Raw genomic sequence first — 18,083 nt, 5'->3', positions numbered from 1 at the left:
TCCAGACTTGTTTTTTCTGCTTGAACTCATCACCCGGTTATTACCTTCTCTGAAGAATAGGTTTTGGTCAGCAAATCTTTAAAAAAGATATCTCTTTATACTAATTACAGTGGAATAGGTTTAAAAAAATAGGTGACTATTGAAATGTATAGTGTTTTAAACCATGTAGCTATTAACTTTATATTTGGGCAGTATGTGAAAGGGAGGTGGGGAACTCCTTAGCGGGATTGAAAACTTTATTGTCTTAAATAAAAGACTAGCTTAAAAAGAAAAAGATGTGAATTGGCTTAGAGTAAAAAAGATAAATTAATACACTAATGAAAGGAGAGGGAAGACTATATTTTGTAGATAAGCCAAATTTATGGCCTTGTGCTTTAACTTTACACACTAAAAAAAAATCTACTTCCCAGTGGGCTTAAAGCTTAGTATCTTCCTCTTGAATTGGTGACAGCAACCCTTGGTTTCTCTCTCTCTCTCTCACACACACACACACACGTGCACACATGTGTGTCTCCAATTATCTCAGAAGTGGTAAAATAATCTCAAAATAAGTTTAATTTTGATTCAAAATAAATTTGCAGACATATGCACTTTATTTTTTATGGAAAAAGGGGGATAATGCAAAATAGCAAAAATTATAAACAAAGTTAAAGATTATCTTCATCTAAACCTTAAGCTGACAATTTAAAACACCTTGTGCATAATGCAGAAAAAAACTGTCCGTTTGACTTCACTTTCATTCACACTGCTCCCTACGCATGAGAAAGACCAGATGTCTGGTTTCCAGAGTACTAGGCTTTTTCCTTAATACTTAATTTTTTTTTTTTTTTCAAGTTTAAAGAAAAACTGTAGCTCCTTCTGATCTTTAGCATTTTACAGTTTAATAATTTCATACAGCAGAAGTGTTTCTGCAGAAAATGAGCTTTTAATATTTATGCATTTCCAACAGTCCACAAACGGCTTTGGAAAAAATTATTCGACTTTCATTTTGAAAACTCCATTTTTCTAAAACAAAACATAAATTCATAGTTTTCATGGAGAAGAGTGGTGGAGTACAATGGAGCATATGGAAAGAACACTGAATTTGGAGAGAAAGGTATGAATAGATGATATTTCCTTTTCCTTGTCTGATTCCTACTAATTGTAGAAAAAATATACATTATATATGGTATTCCTCCCTTCTTAACAGGAAACAATGTTTGGAAATTCCTGTGTAAAGCTAAGTTGCCATGAGGAATATAAAGCCCATTAATGGGATATCCAGGTCCCTGTGGGAATCTTTTTTGTTTTTTTTAAACAGACACCATGTGGTGCAATCTGTTACCGTCTACAAGGTGGGGGTGGGGAGGAGAGCTCTGCAGGGGCCAGGAATAAAGTCATCTCTGGGAGTTTTTGCGGTATTAACAAAAATGGGGAAAACACTCCAGCAGGAGCCTTGGAAATGCCTTCCCTTCTGCCCTCGATCGTAACCCAGGGTGTATTATGTTTATGCTTTTCAAAAATTATTTAGCAAGTTCTCAATTTTGGGGAGAAAAAAACCTGAACCTTTTCTGAGATGGTTAGATTGCCATTTGTTTTGTATTTTAATCTAACCTACTGGTGATTTAATTTACAGATCTCAAAGGAAGTGTACGCTCAAATATTTGAGGATGTTAACGTATCAACCACTGTGTAATTTTGGAATTTGCCTACTCGCTTGACACAATATTTTACCATCTAACAAATGTTTAGCCTTTTTTTCACTTGACTAAAGAGAAATAAGTTTCGCATTGCTTCATTCACCTTCTTATGTGCATATGCTGGGAAAGATTGGATGTTAAAAAAAAAAAACAACTTCCTCATGTTCCTTTCTACTACATCTAAATCTGTTTACCAATTCAAAGCTGCTAAAAAAACCTGCATTCTCCTGCTAAATCAACTGGATGGCTAGAAACCAAACTGTAATGTAACAGAAAAAAATTATCAATTTATTTTCATGACAGAACATTCTTGAGAAGGTATAAAATTGTTCTGGTTGCTATGCCAGTTTTCTTTTTTCTTCCTTCCTCTGTCTTCTTTTTTCAAAGGCTTTTAGCTTTTAAGTTGATACTTTTTATAGTTATATAACAGTTCTAATATTTTGTGACATTTTGTATTGTGACACTATAGATGAAATTGTCATCGGACTGACACCCTGTGCTGTTTATTCCTTAATTACAACTGTTAACACTGTAGAGAAGTGTGCTAATCTGCCAGCACATATTATGAAAACAACATTATTGTTACCCACACCAACACCCACTCAACAGGATATTTCCAAGATGGTAGTTTAAAGGAACTTATCGGCACAATGGACGTTTCAATATACTTGTTGTTGTTGCTGTGTATTTAGCTTTTCCTATTGTCTTCTTTTAAAAACATAAACCAGCTTGAAATTTAAAACATTTCATTGTAATATAGCATAGGTACCCTTTACTAGCAGAGGCTGCCTCTGTAGTTGCAAAGTTTTATAGATATATGTGTGTATATATATATATCTTTTTTTTTTTTTTTAAGTGCTCAAGCAGAGGTGGACTGAGGAATCTCAAAGCTGTTTAGGGTTGTGACCCAACGCTTTCTGACTGACAGTTTTTTCAGGAATAATGAAATTAGAAGGAAGCGGGAAGGGGAAGTTTAAAGATGAAAAGACAAGAGTGGGGTTATTTGCATTCACAAGGTTGGCAATCCTTCACCAAGTCAAAATCCAATAACCATTCCCAGCTCTAAAAGGAATCCTTTTTCAAAACCAAGTCTGAGTCTTCCTGAAACTGGCTACTTATTGACTGCTTTATAGTTCAGTTCTTTCTGTCTCCAGAACTTGTAGAGCTTTGGCTATCTGTGAGGGACAAAATCCTATGAATTTATTCTCTCATAAGTTATTTTACTAGAGCAGTCTAGGGGTCATTGTCTTTTAATTTGTTAAAAGAAACAATAATGGTTTAAAAAAAAAAAAAAAAGAACCATGTTGATCCTATACCCTGTCCCTAAAAAGTAAAGATTCTAAAAAACTTAAAACCAGAACCAAGATACCTGCTTAGAGGAGAATGATTGTAAATTGTTTTTTTTTTTAAACAACACACAACACTGACAATAATTTAATTAATAAAGAGTCCAACTTTTAGTATTAGTGTTTAACACATCTATGGGTTTGGTAGGAAGCAAATTCATGACCTTGAAATAGTAGTAGGTGATAACATGAGACTTGCCAGTAAGTTCTCATATCTTCACTGTCACTTAGGAGATAATGGAAGAATATGAACATATTTAATTCCTAAAGCTCCTGCAATAACCTACATACACCTTAACGTTCAGCTTTACTAAACAGGCTTTTTGAAATAGCATGTGAAGAACTTATCGCTGTGCCTCATTTTGAATGGTATTTTCTGCTTCATTTTGATTTTCAACAGCAAAAGGATATGGTGCTCTTCCTAAAAGAAACTGTTCCCATTTGGGAATATATTCTTCTACTGATGCCCAGTAACGAGTCTGGAAAAAAAAAATCCAAAAGTAAAAAAGCATATCAAGCAATTGAACTTGGCTCTTCATAATAGTCTAAATGTTTATTCACTTAAGATTGTGTGTGCGTGTATATACACACACACACACACACACACATATACGTAGAATGCATTTCCTCTACAGAATATTTTATGTTAATTTTAGAAAAAAATCTGGCTACTTACTAGTGTTAATTTTCAAATTTCTCAGTAAAACCAGAGCCTGGCAGAATTACAGGTTTTAGAATTTTATTGTGATTTTACACGCCCTCTTGTGGCCAACTTCATAATTATTGCTAATAGTATCATTTATGGTGATATAATCATTAAATGTTTTTGTTTAATATTCCAAATCCCATACCAAATGATTACCCCATACTGAAATTATTACAATGAAATTATCAAACATAAATCATGCTTTAGGATTAACATCAAAAGATTTGACCTGGGATGAGATCAGGAACTGAAATACAACTAGTGTGTTGTAGTACAGGAATTAGATACAATGGAACCTTAATTGTGTAGGAAATATATATCCACTATAATTTTTCCCCATTTTTATGATGACAAAAATGTCAATATAATTTAACCATTTTTAATACAAATAGCTTGGAAGTTGAGATGCTGTATGACTGGTCTGACTGTAGAAGTCTATAGGCTTTAGAAGCTCATGCAACATTGCTGTGTTGTGTCTAGCTTTGGTTTCTTGGGTGACTGCCCTAAGGAGGTCAAAGAGAACTAAACTGCCCAAAGCCCTGTGTCATAGGAGGGCAACTGATATTAGATCATCACTATCAATCTCATTTTTGGAAATTCAGCCAATGAGTTAGCACTAGAAACACAAAAATATTCACTCCAAGCATTGAATACAGCAGTTCTGAAAGTTGAAAATGGTGAGGGATTCTATATGTCTATATATCCATGCATGTGGTCTGAGAAACAGCCTGACATACTTAAAGTAAAGGTCATCCTGCTGTGCAAGACTAGTTAAGAAAAATACCATCTGAGGCTGGTGGTTGGGAGCGGTTGGGAGTTTCCCTGACATTCGCAGCTGGAGTAACTCCCATTCTGTGGGTCCTGTATATGCCAGAGTAAGGTATAGGAGAATCAAACAAAGAAAAAGACACGTCCAAGACACAACTCTGTACCAGAGTTTTTTGTATCCTTGATCACTGCCTTGTTTTATTACCCAAGATGACACAGAAAATTGAGGGGAAAATTTTCAGCCTCTAATTTTGAGTCTGTTCATCCCCAGTTGGGGAGAAAGCAAAACTGTATTTGAGAAAGGTCATTAAAAATACAAAATGAAACTATTCTATATGTAGTAAATTCCCATTCATCACAAACATATTCATATACCAAATATAGTTTATTTTTGCTAACCATCTTCCCAATCTCTTCTTGAACTGAACAAAATAAAACAGACAAAAGCCATACTATATTGTATGATAATATGAATTTAATTAGCTCTGGTTAAATTTTTGGTGAAGGGACTAAACTGCTACTTCTAACATCAGCAAGCAGCAAAAGCATTTTAGTTAGCTGTGTTGTCATCTCATGATTTAGTGCATATTGTCTGTTACGGTTTAACAGGCTAGTTGTTTCTAAGTGACAAGGTGAAAAGATCCCCATCTTTATAAAATTTCCAACTGCTAAACTTTTTAAAATCAAGATACTTCTCAGTTACCTACTATGTATAAAGCACAGTACTGTGGACATAAAAAGATCAAACAGGCATATCTTCTTTAATTTACTGAATAAATATATCTGGAAAATACACATAACCATTGTTTAACTTGTAGTGCACTACTGATAGATAGGGTCTCTCTTTTTACATTTGTTCCTTAAGATGCTCACCTCAAGAGAAACCACCTCAGGCCGTGGAAGTGGGTGAATCCTGGTCTGTAGTGACTTTTCTGCCGCTTCTATATCCTGTAACAGATATCGGCATTTTATATTAAAGTGGATTTACATAAAACAAATGGCACCTGTACTAGCAATATCTATATCCCAAATCTCTCACCTCAACTCTTCTCTGGATATAGTTGGAATGGATGGAGGCACACCATGGTAGGAAAACTGATCATTGTTCAATTAATCCATTTCAGATAGAGAATACAGCGTTTCTTATTTTGAAATAGAGGTGGGGGAGGTGGTAATTCTAAGTTCTGCCTTTTCACTTTTGAATAGCTAGTAAATGTCAGTAATTCATGCACCAAGAGTGTCTTATAATACTGCTCAGCGCATTAATTTAGCTCTTACATCACTAAAAAACAGCCAGAAGGATAAAATAATATTCAGATACAAAAATAGTCAGATACTCAGACCCACCCTGTGCTAATCTTAAAAGTGAAGAGTTCTAGTCTCTCCCGATGATGTAAATAGCCTATCAATGGCACACGTGTCATTTGTTCAATGTTCAATTTAAAAATTTATATATATGCAAATATTCCATATATTTAATGGAAGCTCAGTAAGATACCTCAGTACTTAGTGACAAGAACCTGTTCATTATACTATCTAGATTTTTTTAGTACTAGCTTTCTAAGCTAATTTCAATAGCAAGTTTTATTGCTAGCTAGTATGTCATTCAGCTGAAAGTATTCAAGCACCATGCTTTAATGTGTAGTTTTACTTGTAGATATGTGTATTTTCTCTTATAGTTGTAAAAACACCAAGGTAACTAAACTTAATTCATACCCTGGTAAAGATTCTTATCTTGATATATACACGAAGCAAATGCCCAGAAATGCAGGACTCTGCAAATTTTTAGTGAAACATTTGAGCATTGTCTAATAAACGCTCCCAAAATCAGCACCCATGTTGTCTTGTGCCCATTTACGTCTGTCAAGTTCACAGTGGCCTTGGTCACAGGCCATATAGATTTTGTCTCTCTTTTGAGCTTAGTGAGTTGACAGAAAAGAGAAAGTTCTCTGATTCCTGTACAAGCATTGGAGCAATCTAAGTAGAGGGCTGTTGGACAGACGGAGAGAGATGGAAAAGGGCGTGGGAGTGGGGTGTGAAGAAGCCAATGCTGAACAGGAGAAAAGAGATAGCAGATGGTTGCGGCGGGAGCAAGGAATGGGTGTGAAATGTAAAAGGGAAAAACAGGAAATTCCCTAAAGGGACTCCCCAAAGTTGCACAACCATTAATGCACCTGCTCTCTAGAGGAAGGTGATTTGAAGGAAAAAAGCCATGAATTTAGGGAAAAAAAGCCGATTTTTAGGATGTCTATCCCATACCAGAAGTTTATAGCTAAGACGCATGCTAAAGAGCTTTTGATGCTGACGCTATGACAGATACAGAAGCCTAATAACTTTTGTGTGATTACACTGAGGTTTTACAAGGTCCTGGAGAAAATGCTTTTTACCTTTATAAATCAAATAAACACAAATAAAATCATCACAAGTCCAATTATGGTCATTATTCTAAGAAGTTTTAAGATTATTGTTAGTGGCAGATCTTGGTGCCACTTAGCATTGTAGACAATATTATAAACATTTTTCTTGAAGACCAGAAAATAAGGATACTTAATATCTCTCTGACAGGAGAGCAGATTTGTAAATGGAAAGGCAGATACAAGTAGGAGACATGTGGCCTGGTAAAGCAGGCCTATGGTTAGACACTTGACTGTTATCTCTGCAGCATTCTGACTATAAATTATCAGCCCTCTGAAAAACTTCTTTCTTAGCTTAAGAGACATTTGCTTTCTTAGATGACATGCTCACCTCTGATTCCTACTTTTCTTCCTCTTTAGCTGGCTAATTTTTCTGTCCTTGTTCCTAAGTGTGAGCTCTCTTAAGATCTGTGGCAGCTGTCCTCATATTTTTACCTTATCTCTCTCAAGATTGTGGTCTACCTAGCTTTAATAGCTTTTACTGTAGAGGCATGGCTAACCTTTCTTCCTAGCCCTTACTTCTCAACCAAATGAAACTAAGCTCATCTTATTCCTACTGGATATAATGAATGAACAATAGTGAGAATTCTCTTCCCTCAGATACCTATGCTCTATAGTCTATCTTTAACTCTTCTTATACCTGCCATTTAAATTTTCAAAGGTCTATTAATTGTTCTTTCAGGATATCTCTCCTAGCCTTTTCATTTCATTCCCAATGCTATGGCCTTATTATTACACTTATTCATTCAACAAATACTTTAGGAGTACTTACTCTATGATGTATGCCTAGAGTATGTCTTGTTTTACTTCTGTCCATACTTAAGAGGGGATCAATTCATTTTTCTAAAGAACTACTTTGAATATGTCTTTCCCTAGACTTAAAAAATCATCAGTCCCCACTACATAGAGGATGAAGTGTGAATTCCTTAGCCTGACTGAAAAAAAAACAAAAAAACTTTGCAATTTGATCCTAGCCTTCTATAGCCAGTTATACCCAATACTTCCATATAAGAACCTTTCCTTTGATTATATACTACCAGAAGGTAAGGACTGTGTCCCATACAACCTTTATGCATCTGAGTATCTAAAAAAGTGCAGGGCATGTACTAGGCATTAAATATTCATTAAATGAATAAATAAGATGTCAAAGTTTCCTGATTATAAACCAAAACTTTTTTAAAAAAAGGTATCCAAGGCAGGCAGAGGGAAAGGAAAAAGGGGGGCGAAAAGGGAGGCGACATGTACTTGACTATACTTTGTTTCTTTGTCTTATAGACTTGCCACTAGAACATTTAAAATTTTATATAGTTATAGGACAAATAAAAAAGCAATTCCCCCCAAATTGGAAACTAAATGTGACAAATCTAACTATTACGTAGTTGGCGGTATAACCACACAGAGAAGAGCTACATCAAGTATTCTTAGAACACAGTATTGACTGGACACCCCTAGTGGGGGTATGCCCTGGGGACAAAAAGAAATTGTAAAAGTTATCTTACTGAAAACCATTCTCAGTAATCATATTATTGGTAATAGCTATGTCTGTATCATAGAATAATTCTTTGGAAACAGATTTTTGGTGTTACAAAAAGAAGGTTAGATGCATAAGATCAGCGATTTTAAGTTAAATCTGCAATCGTGCAATTGAACTGGAGATACTGTTATGAGCTCTTGATGTATTTTACCTTAATGACAACAACAAAACAAGTTGAAATAAACATTCCTAGTGCCCACATTGAGGGCTCTAAATATATTTCCTGCCAAAAGGAACCAGGGCTTCTTGGAGCAATGGCCAATTCCAGGTCTGGGCAGCAAAGGCACACAATGGGCCTGGAATAACTTATCACATCATAAAGAAAAGAAACTATCAAAGACTGTTAGGACCATGTCAAAGACATTCAGGAGTTAACTTGAAGAGGCTTCCCCATAGTAAAAATGGGACACATCGGGCATAAATAAGAACAAAAATTGCAAGGGATTGAAACATTGCAAATCCTAGATAAATTAAAAACAAAATACCACCTCATTCGTCACCATTAGAGGATGCCAGAGAACCAAACGATGATTTTGAAAGCTACAGAGAAAGTGTCCAAGAGTCATCATACCTTTTCCTACATGAACTGTACTTCAGTGTAACCAAATAAGTGATGAGGGGAAGATTCTCTTCATATAAGTTACAAGCTATTCAAAGAGAAGGAATAAAAGAATTTTGCAACTTCTAATGAATATATCTAGGCAAGGATCATCAATGACTGCCAACATTCCAAAATGAGAGACAGCCAGGAATTATGGAAATGTTCTTCCCCCAATGAACCTGAATCTGATCCAGCCTCTAGAACTTCACTGCTCATATGACAGCCATTAGCCTCATGTGGCTACTGAGCACTTAAAATGTGGCAAGTCCAAATTAAGATGTGCTGTAAGTGCAAAACATGTACTGAATTCGGAAGGCTTAGTAAGAAAAAGAATGTGGGATATTTAATTACAAATTTTTGGTAGAAACATTTGAAATAATATTTTGTATATGCCTCATTAAAATGTTATTAAAATTAATTTCATGTTTCTTTTGACGTTGTTAAAAGTGGTCACTAGAAAATTTTAATTACATATGTGCTCACATTATATTTCTGTTGGACAGCACAGCTCTAGATCAATTTATAGGAATTACGGAGAATACAGGAACATGCAAAATGATATGTCAGAGATGTAATTAGCAATATCCAAACTGGGAAACGCATAGGACAAATGACCTAATTCCTTCGCACATAAATTAAAAGTGGATGAAAAGGTCAGGGGATACTTTTAGAGACTTATCAATCGAGTACAATGTTAGATTTTATTTGGATTCTGATCCAAACAAATGTAAACACGCCTACAGATTTATCAGAGAAATGTGAACTCTGACTGAATATTTGAGGAATTAGTGGTAATTTCTTATTGATAATAGTATTGTGATTTTGCCTAAAATAGTCAAATAGTCCTTATCATTTAGTGATATACACGGAAAAAATACATATATTCAGAAATAGATATAGGTGAAACAATATGATTTCTGGAGAATACCTTTAAAATAATCTGAGTGGTTGGGGAAGGGGATGAGGTATATAGATGAAGCAAGATTGGCCATGTTTCAATAATTATTGAATCTGGGTAATAAGTACATGCAAGTACATTCTTCCATTCTCTCTTCTATATAGGCTTGAAACTCTTCATAACAGTTAAAAAACAAGTTCCCAGTGTAGATGATGGTATAAATGTTACTCTATGGCAGAACTGAGAAGGCTATATTTAAATGAGTTAATTCATGATTAGGAAAGGTGAAATATGAGCACAGAAAGTCACATGCTGAGATCTCTTTCTCTCCCCATCCCTATACATGCCACTTCCTCCAAAACTTGAAATCTAATACCTCACTATAAATATGTACAGTGAATCCAGCTATGGCCAGGCTGGTTTTAATCTTTTAATCTGCTGGAGGGCCCATTTCTGGGATAGAAAAAATAAGATACTAAAGCATGAGATACAGGGTCATTGGTACAATGTAAGCATTTATTAAACGTATTCTTCAAGGAACTGGAGGTGAGAAATGTAAGAAGGAAAGAGGAGAGATAGGGTCATGTAAGTCACTGACCATCTTGGGTGGCAGTTTGTTGAAGTCTCTGTTTAACTGCCAACTGCCCCATAAAGGCTTCCAGGGCATTCTTCAGTGGAAGGATTCTCTCACCGGCTACAGCACTTTCCCATTCTTTCTCACCCTGGAGTGTTTGTCCAGCTTACTCATGAGCTTACTCTTGAGGTGATGTTTACTTACAGAATTGCCTTTTTTTTTTTTTTTGAGACGAAGTCCCACTCTGTCGCCAGGCTGGAGTGCAGTGTTGCAATCTCGCTCACTGCAACCCCCTGCTTCCCGGGTTCAAGCAATTTTCCTGCCTCAGTTTCCAGAGTAGCTGGGACTACAGGCGCGCACCACCACACCCAGCTAATTTGTGTATTTTTGGTAGAGACGGGGTTTCACCATGTTGGCCAGGATGGTCTTGATCTCTTGATCCGCCCGCCTCGGCCTCCCAAAGTGCTGGGATTACAGGCGTGAGCCACCGCACCTGGCCCTACTTCAGAATTGCCTTTCTAGATAAAACTAAATTTTATGGTAGGTACGTGGGGAGAGATGTCAGCTTACATTGTGGCAGTATTTATAAAAAACACAATTTTCTCTTTCGCTTCCACATCTATACCAATTCTGTTATGTTCTTAAAAGGTAGATAAATTCCATTTTACTAACAGGGAAAAATCACCCACCCTGTGTTTTCAAAGTTCACTAACTTTGATGATAGTTACTGACTGAAGCCTATTCTTCACTACCTACATTCATATCTATTCATTTACTAATATGTTCAAATATTTGATGGAATTGGTCTCTTCCTCACTGCTTTTTAAAATATATTCTTTGATATTTTATATTCCTGCTATTTTCCAAAGGAATTTACAGAAATTTTATTGAGTTCAAGGCAAATTCTGTTGGAACTTATTTAAATCTAAAAATAATTTTGTGATAGCTTCTTTTTAATTTTATGTTAGTCTTTACAAAGACTCAATTCAGAGGGTATGTGTAACAGCTGACTTTAAAAAAACAATAGTCTCCCTAGTCAGGATTAAGGCATATGTTTCCTTGTAAGTTTTCTTTCAAATCTTCCATTTCAGTGTAATAATTGTCTTCACACCAATCATGCAAACCCCTTGTTAAGATCATTCCCAAGTATTTTAGAATTTTATTGCTAATGTGAACGTGATTTCTTATATTTTCCAGTTGTACACATAGAATTACTATTGATTTTTGTATCTTTTATCCATCAGTTTTACTCAACTCATATTATACTACTTTTAGAACAAATTTGGCTTTTTAAAGTATATAACCATATCATTCCAAAATGCTAGTGTTATACTTTCCTTTTCAAAACTGAAAGCTCATTCCTTTTTAATGTTTATTATATTGGTCAGAAGATCTAAATAAGGTCAAATAATGGATGTTAATAGAGGTCATCCATATTTTGTACTCTTATTACAGAAATGCTTTGAAGTTTTATTGGAACTGTTTTTAAAGTGTAGGCTGTACTTCTGAAGTACCTATCCTAGATGTAACTTAACTTGTCCTGAACAAGTGGTATCAGGAGTAATTGCCCTATGGTTTCCTCATCTTTAAATTACGGAATTAGCCCAGATCAGTGGTTTTCACAGTTCCTTAAAGCCACAGCTGGGCAGTCAAGGAAAGACTGAACAGGTAAGGCTTTGACTCAAAGCAGGTCCACTTCTATCTATTTTAACATGAAAAAAGTTTTAATGCTAAAAAAAAATTAAATACCTTTAGATGAGAATCAAATCTAATATACATATTTTTAAAGTGTCTACCAACTCAAAATTCTGCAATCAAGTCTTATTTATTTATTTTTCCCCAGACACAGAGTCTCACTCTGTCACTCAGGCTGCAAGTACAGTGACTGCACTGCATGATCATAGCTCACTGTAAGCTTGAACTCCTGGGCTCAAGGGAACCTCCTGCCACAGCCTCCCAAGCAGCTGGGAGTACAGGCATGCACCACCATGACCAGCTAGTTTTTTAACATTTTTTTAGAGATAGGGTCTTGCTGTGTTGCTCAGGCTGGTCCTGAACTCCCGGGCTCAAGGGATACTCCTGCCTTGGCCTCCCCAAGTGTAATCCAAAGATTACAGACATGAGTCACTGTGCCTGGCTAAGTCTCATTTATTTTACTTTCATAATGACTTCTATGGTAGAGCCACTAAAATTCTTTCCAAAGTTTAAAAACATATGAGGGAAAGTAGGATTTTAAAAATTGCATATGCAATGACTCAAAGAATGCAAAAAAAGAGAAGAGGCAGCATCTCTAGCAGCAAGCACTGTGTTTGTGATATAACAGTTGCTCAATAAATGTTTATTGAAGTACTGAAAGAAAATATACAAAAATGTATTAATTTTAGATCAGTAGGATGATATGGAAGCTATGCTATTTTGTCTTCTTTACTCTTAAAAAATTTTTTTTTTACAGTAGGAATATATTACTTTGATAATCGGGGAAAAAATCATACCAAATTGTAGTTTCTCGTAACTATGAAATCAGGTTCATTATGTTCCTTATATATGTATGACTACGATTTCTTAGCTACCCTTCTGAACTCTATTCTCTCCATTTTTGAAATCATCTTGCATCTAAATAGCAAATGAATCTTTCTTAAATACCCACTCATTTATTTCTTATGTAAGTCTATATTTTTCTTTTGCTTAGTCATTTTCAGTACTGAATTATGTCTATATATCAAGTCTCAACTTCTTTGGTCCCATAACACATATCCAACCTTGTTTCCTGTGAATTTCTAGGCTAGTTAGTCACACTCCCAGGATCATTAACAAGGTCAGTCTTCGGGTCTTGGCTCTTTTGTAAGAATCCAACAGTATGCCTTGCCTTCTGCCTACTGAAACACAGGCTAGGCTTAGCTTCTTCTCTGAGACCTTTTTGAATATTCTAGCTCTCAAAGATTTTTTAACTTTTACTTCTGTAGTCCTGACTCCATTCCATGTAATTTAATGTTTGATCACACAAAGTTTCTGGGTTCTTGATATCAAGAGCTCTGATTTATACTTATTTTGTTGTCCCTACTTTCTGCCCAGAACTAGCTCAATAGTAACGACCCTCTAAGCATTCATCAAATACTTGCTCATTAAAAGGAAAATGCTTGAAAACCAAATATCATATCACGTGCTGCAGGTAGGTAGCAATTAAGCCTTCTAATTTAGTTTTTCTAACTTTTCAGAGCAAATTCCAGATTATCCTATATATTTCCATTTAAAAATAAATATTGCTAACACCATTGGGCAAGTAAGACATATGGCAATATAGAATGCTTTGGTAGCACTATGGCTGTGACTTAAATTACTGTGGATCAAACTGCCAGAAGCTGAGAAGATAACTGAATTTTCCTCTTCCTTTATCCTCTAGTGAGGACAGAAGATAACTATATCATGCCTATCGATGAAAATATTTAACAATAAAAAACTGAAAACACTGCTTTATAACTTAAATAATATAGTCTTACTACCAAATGTTTTAGTCATAGGATCTCTTGGAAGCTTGAATGGAAGCAAACTTTAGGGTTTTAATTATGGATGAAGCCATACAATTCTGGAAGCAAAGTATAACAAGCAGCCAAAAATGTTACACATATGATTCTACTCCAAATGGGCACATTGGCCAAATGGTGAGGCCCCGCACAATCATACACTTTGACCACTCCTCCATATCCATCAAGAGGGAGCTGGGAAATCTGTTATCATAGATATGAATTCTGTGTGTTTGCCTAGTCAGGCAAAATCAAATTGTTCTTGTTTTTATGATGTTTGATCGTTGTGAGTTGGCTCTCAATATCTTAAAGGTACTTTATGGCCTTGCAGGATTTCCTTTCAAATAAAAGAACATGAAAGATGGAAAGGTACATCTTCTGTTTCTTACTTCTTGCAAAAGGGTGACCTTACAATTCCTTCTGTAGTCATTGATTTTCTAGTTGATTGCAAACATTTAGCGTAAGTAAAGTTCAATTTTTTTAATGTAAAAAAATGAGGATACATATGCTACTTATCTAACTGACATGGGCTTTTAAAAAAGATGCTGCTTTAGTAATTCTACTTATTACTCAGAACCTATAAGTTATATAAATCAATTTTATGAAACTTACCTAAAAGATTTTTGAGAAGGTGGGATAAATCTCTATATTCAAGTCATAGAAACTTACCTTTAAAAGACTAAGGTTCCTTTTAAAAGCAGTCTCAACAGTTTGGAGTTGAGATGCCTTTTCTGTGTGTTGATCACCCAATTTATTCTCCATTTGTTGAAGTAACATTAATCTTTGTGATACTCTAGAAAAAAATGAAGATTATATAGAGTTAAAAAAGTAAAAGCAAACATTTTACTGCTTGACCAATATAAAAAATTCATTTCTTAATTGCATCTCACTTCAACTCTAACCTATTCTGAAAGTCAATTACTATGTCAACTAATAAGACAGTGAAAAATCTGAGGTAGTTCAATAAGTCTTAAGTCAATCTGGTTAAAATTATTTTTATTTTCATTAACATATTCTTTATATATGCCATAAGTACATGCTTCTGTTTTTTTAGCCTCTCTGGTCTTTTGAAATTATTTTAGAATGTTGAAGATATGTTTTAATTTTTGGTGAAAATGCAAACTGTAATACATATCCCTTTGTACACATAGTTATATATACCTCCCGACACACATACATTGATATAACTTGCTATATGAAACCTTCTGCTTAACACTTCAGTACCCCTGAATCTCATGTTACACATTTAGAATTGTGCTAAACTTCCATATGTTTGAAGAAGCAATAAAAATATTTTTTCCCTCTTTTTCCAAGAGAAAGATGATGGTTTGATATATGAGTGAGAGGCTGTGTGTATGTATGCATACTCACAACAAGGTAAAACAGTAATTGAAGAAAGATGTAAAAAATTACAAGTAAATATCTTCAAACTACTTTGTTACATATAATATACTTTAAAAGTTTCCTGCTGGTCAAATGCTTATTTTATACGTTTTTGTTCTTTTTAAGACAATATGTAAGATGATTAAAAGATACATACGTTGGTATACATAACAGTCAAACTGTTTCCCAAATAGTTGTGGAGGTTCTCAAGAAACCCTGTGTTTCATCAGGCTGTCTTAAAGGTGGAATTAAAATCTCAGGTCTATGAACAGTCAATTTTTTGGTAAGGAAAGCATCTTAGGAGCCAAGGAAAGAATGTCTGGTAATTAATTAAAGAAAAGGAAAACCTGAAAGCCCACAGACAGAGGAGGAAAAGAGTGAATAATACAAAACAAAGAGCAGGACTGGCTACATAATTTGCAGGGTCCAGTCCAAAATGATGCAAGACAATTGCACGAGAGCATTAAACCAAATGCAGGACCTGTGACTGTATATAAGTCATATACCCATGAAGCCAGCCCTGGGTAAGAGGTTTAGAGAAGCCCATTAAATACCAATGTGGAGCCTAGAAAGGGTGGGAGGAGGAGCAAATTTATCTATATGTTACTTACAAAGAGTAAAAATACATAGAACATACCTTTTAATCTTGCTTATTCATAAGAAACAATGAAATTCCCTAACACTAAAACCTCTTAAATGTCAGAAAATTAAAATGACATGCTTTCAAATTTTTAAGTCATCCTGTGCATACAATATTTCACTAACAAAGCCAGTCCAATTTCTGTATCTGAATCATCCCTTTAAAAAAACTTACATTTCTTCATGTCTTTTAGAAAGGCGAATTTCTTGAGCAAACAAGGAAGTCATCTTTAATCAAAGCTGTCATAAAGAATAAAAACATGTAAAGTTACTTCTACCACATGTCTTCAGCTTTGCAACATTTGATTATTTTAGTACCTTAATCCATTGGTTCTCTCAGAAAACTTAAGATGTAATAATGTATAAAATGAAAGGATGCAATTAAACACATTTTTATTCAGCATGCCAGATACATCTAAGAATATCATGAATTAGGTAAACCCAACATATTTCATATTGTCTCCTCTTTTCTTTCTAGACTCTAACCTTAATCAGAATTAAAAACAAACAAGCAGCTGGTACTAGGACTAGTAAACGTTTTATTGAATCAACAGAAAAGAAATCCGCTCTGTAAAATTCAACACAGGAACACCATCCCTTATGCATGTGCAAACACACATAGACAGAAAGGCAGGCAAACAAGTATGAGAACCAACTGGAAATTCAAGGTCTTTCCTTTATTGGAAGAGTGCCCAGTTCTACCATCTCTCTTCTAAATAGGAAAGTACTTTTCATGTGTAACTGTGAGGAAAGGCACAATTAGATAGATACCTTCCCCTTCCCCTGGCTGCTCAGCACTCTCATTTGTGGAGTGTAGGAAAGCCCATTTTCATGGCACACTTCACACCACGAGCAAGCTCACCTTGGCTAAAGACACTGGACCGATACAGACAGATGTCTAGTGAAATGCTGTGAAGGCCTCCAAAACTGCAGGCGACTCATCTGGTTGGGCTTAAAAGCTGAAAGTTCTTGCCCTAAGGGAGAAAAAGAGGAATAAAATTCCTTCCTGAAATGAAGCTTTCCTAAATTTTATGAAATTAAACATCTATGCACTCTATAAAGATTGTCTAAAGATGAACACACCGCCTGAGTGTCCAGCCCTGCTAGAAAGCCCACGCCTATTGAGTGTAGGGCGCTGAACCCCGCCAAGGAAAACGGAAACACCGCCCTGCCCTCATTAGGTTTCCTCCTCTGGGCGTGGCTGCCTTTCCTTCAGCACCGCGGACAGCTATCGCTCACAGGCCCGCCCTCCGGGGTCTAATTACAGATATTTTCCGCTAACATCAGCGCAGGCCAATCCTCGCCGCCTTCCTCTCGGTTTCCTTTTGCAACGGGGCCAATTAATGCAGCGCCAAGGGAATCCCGGAAAGTCGGTTCATGGTAACTTTTCTGTGAGGCCCGCTATCAGCACTTTAGACAAAACCAAATCAAATTCTCCCCTCAGAATGGAAGATCCGCACCTTCTCAGAGTCATCTGCCCTCCGGCCGCCCCAACTCCCGCTTATACCCAAAGGACTCATGAACCTTCCTCATCAGCCTGGCTCTTTAAGTTAACAACATCCTCCCCAGAGGTCCTGCAGGCCCCTGCGCGACCGTCAGGCAGTCAGGGGGCCCACCCACTGTCCGACTCCACTCACCGAGCCCGCCTCTGAGCCCTTCCGGGAAGGCACCAGCTACTGCGCCGACGCCGGGGCCTCAGCGCAGGCCAGGGCGTGGTCACGTTGCCATATGTGCGCACGCGCGGCGCGCGGTGACGTCACCGCATCTTTATAAAGGGTCGCCTTCGGGCGCGAAAGGTTCGTGAGGTGTAGTCGCGGCAACCAGAAGGTGGGCGTGTGGTACGCGGCGCGCGGGAGGGTGGTTTGAAACGGTCTTTATGAACCCTAGGGAAAGGCCGTCTGGTAGTAACTCCATTTCAAGACCTTTAAAGTGAGAGCTGCATATGTTGAAAGTTTCAGAGTGAAGCTGGGTTCTTAGAAGCTGGAATGTCCCAGCAGAATGTAGAAATGCGAAAAATTCG

General features: G+C 36.3%; 1 protein-coding gene across 2 annotated transcripts; it reads right to left on the bottom strand.

The window, feature by feature from the left end:
- Positions 1-570: 570 nt before the first annotated feature.
- Positions 571-17,807, bottom strand: CEP15 (centrosomal protein 15). Of its 2 annotated transcripts, none has more exons than XM_032149395.2 (6): positions 17,701-17,807; positions 16,926-17,037; positions 16,239-16,303; positions 14,711-14,834; positions 5,373-5,447; positions 571-3,504 (listed from the first exon to the last, which is right to left on the bottom strand). In XM_032149395.2, exons 3-6 carry the CDS (start codon positions 16,289-16,291, stop codon positions 3,370-3,372), a joined length of 387 nt encoding a protein of 128 aa, XP_032005286.1. In that variant the 5' UTR covers positions 16,292-16,303; positions 16,926-17,037; positions 17,701-17,807; the 3' UTR covers positions 571-3,369. The 2 variants fall into 2 exon arrangements, with proteins under 2 accessions (XP_032005286.1, XP_032005287.1); XM_032149396.1 differs by having other exon boundaries at positions 17,524-17,734.
- Positions 17,808-18,083: the final 276 nt, after the last annotated feature.

This window comes from Hylobates moloch, unplaced genomic scaffold (genome assembly GCF_009828535.3).
Source record: "Hylobates moloch isolate HMO894 unplaced genomic scaffold, HMol_V3 SCAFFOLD_4, whole genome shotgun sequence".
Lineage (NCBI taxonomy): Eukaryota > Metazoa > Chordata > Mammalia > Primates > Hylobatidae > Hylobates > Hylobates moloch.
The sequence above is the reverse complement of the archived record's forward strand: the minus strand, read 5'-3'. Positions and strand labels throughout refer to the sequence as shown.

What these genes read in the sequence shown, in the direction of transcription:
- CEP15 (XM_032149395.2), bottom strand. Translation starts at nt 16,291, where the DNA reads ATGACTTCCTTGTTTGCTCAAGAAATTCGCCTTTCTAAAAGACATGAA. An exon ending in TCTAAAAGACATGAAGAAAT is followed by an intron (nt 14,835 to 16,238) that starts GTAAGTTTTTTT and finishes ATTTTTTTCTAG; the next exon opens with AGTATCACAAAGATTAATGT. An exon ending in CTGAGGTGGTTTCTCTTGAG is followed by an intron (nt 3,505 to 5,372) that starts GTGAGCATCTTA and finishes TTTTTTTTCCAG; the next exon opens with ACTCGTTACTGGGCATCAGT.